The 5,000-nt window shown below is 44.5% G+C and overlaps 1 protein-coding gene across 4 annotated transcripts in view; it reads right to left on the minus strand.

Moving 5' to 3' along the window:
* The window catches only part of pax5 (paired box 5), a 56,107-nt gene that overhangs the window by 11,618 nt on the left and 39,489 nt on the right, over positions 1-5,000 (minus strand). For all 4 annotated transcript variants that reach the window (XM_084045030.1, XM_084045028.1, XM_084045031.1 and 1 more), the window contains exon 7: positions 2,597-2,729. In XM_084045030.1, coding sequence (XP_083901156.1) covers positions 2,597-2,729 — 133 coding nt within the window. The remainder of the gene's footprint in view (positions 1-2,596; positions 2,730-5,000) is intronic.

The following is a 5,000-nucleotide window of genomic DNA, read 5'->3' on the forward strand; positions in this document are numbered from 1 at the left end:
AAGAGAACCGACTGTGTAAGTCCCTCAGTGTATTTATTTATACAATAGCGTGGGCCGGTGAGCATCAAATGTATAGACAGAGGAAATCACAAGCTCCCGCTGCTGCTAACATACAGTACTATAGGATGCTGGACGGGCTTCAAACTTCATGTGTAAATGTGTTTTGTTTTTTTCTGTGAGTCCAAAGAATGTGCTGTTCAGTCAAACTCAGATGTTTTGGCCCCTAGAGGGAGCTCTGCTCTGAGGAAAATCACTGAAAAATGTAGTGCTTCTTACTGTGTGTGTGTGTGTGTGTGTGTGTGTGTGTGTGTGTGTGTGTGTATGTGTGTGTGTGTGTGTGTGTGTGTGTGTGTGTGTGTGTGTGTGTGTGTGTGTGTGTGTGCGTGCGTGCGTGCGTGCGTGCGTGCGTGCGTGCGTGCGTGCGTGCGTGCGTGCGTGCGTGCGTGCGTGCGTGCGTGCGTGCGCGCGCGCGCGCGCGCGCGTGTGTGTGTGTGTGAATATGTGTGTTTGCGTGCATAAGCATAAATGGAAATTCTCTCTTTCTCCATCTCTCCCACTCGGCTTGGGCAGGTAATATTCCTTAGTGGTTTGGAGGGCAAAAAAGAGAACTGATTCCTAGTTTTCCCATAGTCCCAGCTCTATGATTCCCTCATTAGAGGAGGGAATGCCGTGGCCTTGTCCAAGTGCTCCCTTGGTCTACTCTTAATTAACCACTGCCTGTCCCAGAGCCCCTCGGTGCAGTGAGAGGAGGGCAGAGAAAAAAAGGAGAGTTAATTTAGGGTATGCTCCCACCTCCTACCTCTCCTCCTCTCAAACTGTGTGTGTGTGTGTGTGTGTGTGTGTGTGTGTGTGTGTGTGTGTGTGTGTGTGTGTGTGTGTGTGTGTGTGTGTGTGTGTGTGTGTGTGTGTGTGTGTGTGTGTGTGTGTGTAAATCGCTCAGCGTTATTCTCCTCATGTCTCCTAGATCAGTGGTTCTCAACCTTTTCAGGCCCAAAATAATCATATTTGAACTGGGGACCCCCCACCCTGACAAGCACTTGCATGGAATGTAAGAGTTGAGGCATTACATTTGGTTTGACTCTAAAAAAAATAGCAGATCTACAAGCTCACAGCGCCTCGCAACGCAAGGCGTTGTGAGCTTGTAGATCGGCTATTTTCACAATATTTATTATTTGACAATTTTGTCCAATGTTTGACCAGTATTTATAGTATAGTTTGTTGATTACTTTTGATGCAGTCATGGTCTTTTTTTGTATTAAAAAGGTCTTATAAGTCCTAAAATTCACTTCACTGTCATCTGGGGACCCCCCCCCCCAAAAAAAAAAAAATCATGTGGGGGGTTGAGAACCACTGTCCTAGAGAATCCTCTAGGTCAGTGGATCTCAACCTTTTTTATTTCAAGGACCCCCGGTTTGATATGCATTAGGCCACGGACCCCCATTTGATATGATTTGATCTCTGGTACCCCAATCTACACTATACAATCCTCAGTGTTAATTGAACTCCAAAAGGGTACAAATGGAACCAAATGGTACAGGTCCATTTGTACACTTTACAGGCGAGTAAGTGTCGATTTGGAGCCTTGGTTGAGAACCAGTGGTTCTCATGTATCTATATTTAAAGGAGAACTTCACCCAATTTCAACTGTATCTTCTTATAATTGATGCTCACTAACGCTCATTGTAAGATGGAACCATTTCTGTCAATTCAGTCTGTCTCTCAGAGGAGGGCCGTGTACAGTTCAGAAACATGACATCATCAGTAGGCAGGTTTGGTCATTTCAAACAAGATTTCACACTTTTTTATGCAAGACTTTTTTCAGCTTGCTAAATTTCCAGGAAGAGAAAGGTTGTCGTTTCTAATAGCTTGGAATCCCCATCGAGGATGTCATTGGTAGGCATGTCTCTGAACTGTCCACAGCCCACAAGTGAGTAGACAGAAACTGTGCCATCTTATAATGTGCATTAGTGATGACCATTATGAAGATAGGGTTGAAAATGGATGAAGTGCTCCTTTAATTGAATGGAGAATAAAATACAAGATGCTAAAACGTATATTATGAAACAGTAGTGGCGATGTGCAATATGCTAATTTCTCATTTTGTGACTGCTGAATAAAGATGCTATAAATATGTAAAAACATTTATCTCTTTCAGATGAAATAGTTGTTTTGATCTATTCCAGTGCTAGTAAAATATCTGATGGGAGCTGTTACATCAGTCTCTGTGAAACACCTGTATGCAATAACACAGGACATCGTATCACGTTTACATTCCCTCCTCAGTTATTTACATCCATTGAGCATGTCTTGGGATGCTAAACTGGCTAACCACTTAAACCCAGCGTCCCTATGGGGCGAACATTCAGAGTTGAAAAAAGGAGCAGGCCTAGTACAGAGTCCGGGAGGACCCCGGTCAACAAAGTATATGGAGTTTAAGGTGTTAATTACCCCAACAATTTGTATTATTGACCTTTTCATATGCTCTTGACAAGTTCTGTTTGGAATCTGCAGCTTCAGTTTCAGAACTGAATCAGGCAAAACAAACAAACAAACAAATCAACCAAAACATGACAGAAACAAACAGTATTTTTCTTACCCGGCACCAGCGGATAAGACTGTGGGCCTGGGACACTGCCTCCTAGCTCCACACCTGTCCCGGGATTGGCCAAACTGCTTTTCATCTCGTCCAATCCACCGGCTAGTGAGGCCATGGCCGAATAATCGGATGTCTGGTGAGACAAGGGAAGTTGAGAAGGGAAATAAAGCAAATCAGAGCAGATTCCAAATGAGTTTATTGACAGATGAATGGACACAGCATGTGTTTGCTATACTGTAGTAGTCTATCTAGTCTCCTAAAGTGCTGCACCCTGCTCATTTCAGTGTGCAAAGACACACACACACACACACACACACACACACACACACACACACACACACACACACACACACACACACACACACACACACACACACACACACACACACACACACACCTAATCTCTCACACATACACATAGCAGAGAGTTTATCGATCTGTTGACAAAGACAGGGATTTACTGTACAACCGTTCCAGAGTCTATAACCACGGGATCAAGGCTCTCTCTCTCTCTCTCTCTCTCGCACGCACGCACGCACGCACGCACGCACGCACGCACGCACGCACACTGAGCCATAAGGTAGACTAAAGTTAACACAAAGCCTCCTGTCTCCCCAGATACCAACAACAATGACAACTGTGATCATCTCACAACCACACACACAGAGACTTTCTCTCTCTCGCTCTGTCTTTCTCTTCGGCACGCACGCACGCACGCACGCACGCACGCACGCACGCACGCACGCACGCACGCACGCACGCACGCACGCACAGGATGTGTATCCAGTAGGTGCATGAAATAAGGGGCAAAACATGTTTGATGTCCTACCACAGCATTTTGCTCTATAAATATCATCTAAATGTTATAAATAAAGCATGTGGTGCTGCCGTTATACTCAAATATATTTGGGAGATCATAGCTTTAACTATATGAAAATATTTGTAAACGTATGTCATTTTCCAGAACGTAATAGTAATCTCATATAGCCTTTAAAATAATGAATGATCATTAAAGAATTATGTTAAAGAGTCTATTTCCTGAGAAACCATCTGGCACTTTCGGTTATTTACCTCCCTCTCAGCCAATACCAGTCCAAACAATCCTAGCGCCTATCCCGGATGGCAATCGCCGCTGTGGCAGTTGTAGTCAGTGTCATTACACTTATCGTTGTTGCAGTTTTAAACATCCTGACACAGGAAAAAAGTTCCCTATCAAAGTAATTATTTCATGTTGTCATTTACCTTATCACCTGCCCCTGTGGGAAGGCATTATGTTGGTAAGACGAGCAGAGAATTTAAAACGTGTATCGCTGAACATAGAAGCACTATTAGATGTAAAAAATATGAACTCTCCTGTGGCAGCACATTTTGTTTACTTCAATCATTCTATTTCCTCATTAAGATATATTGGTTTTGAAAAGGTATCAAAATTTGTTCTGGTCTGGCCAACCGCCGATCCGACTGAATTCCCATTTGACCCTGCATGTCACCAGCAACACACGCGGCAAGTTTGACGACAATCGGTCAGACGGTGCTTGAGTTATGCGCAGGACAGTCACACACACACACACACACACACACACACACAGACAGACACAGGTTTCATGAATTCATACTAGATACATTTATATAAATCTGTTATATAAATACTGTCTGAGGTATTTATGGATGGTTAGCACTTCTCACCTGTGGTTGACCCTAACACACACACACACACACGCACACACGTGTGTGTGTGTGTGTGTGTGTGTGTGTGTGTGTGTGTGTAGAGTGAATGTAGTCCACGGTGACACTGATGATCAACTATATATAGATTAACCATCTCAGAGTCAATGGATTCTTAGCTCATCTGACCTCATGATGGAGGAAATTACTATTGTGCCGTGTGTGTGTGTGTGTGTGTGTGTGTTAGCGCGCATGCGTGCGTTCGCACACTTAGTGTGCACGTGCATATGTGTGCGTACCCACATGGGCATGTGTATCTGAAGGAGTGTATTTGTGTGTGTGCGTGAGTGCACACTCGGGTGTGTGTGTAATGACAGCAATCAGAATTCTCTTTAGGTGATGAGGTGAGAGTTCCGCATTGACCCCTTTAATACCTCTGCATCTCTCTCTGTGTGTGTGTGTGTGTGTGTGTGTGTGTGTGTGTGTGTGTGTGTGTGTGTGTGTGTGTGTGTGTGTGTGTGTGTGTGTGTGTGTGTGTGTGTGTGTGTGTGTGTGTGTGTGAGTGTGAGTGTGCGTGCTCACTGACCTCTTAAACACCCCTGTGCTCGTCAGCACACAACACAACCACTGGACTGTGACCTGCCAAATAAGAGCTTACCCTGTACACCACACATCTCTCTCCTTCTCCTCTTTTTCTCTCTCCTCTCTCTCTCTCTCTCTCTCTCTCTCTCACACACAC

This window comes from Gymnoscopelus microlampas (assembly GCF_963454915.1).
Source record: "Gymnoscopelus microlampas genome assembly, chromosome: 2".
Lineage (NCBI taxonomy): Eukaryota > Metazoa > Chordata > Actinopteri > Myctophiformes > Myctophidae > Gymnoscopelus > Gymnoscopelus microlampas.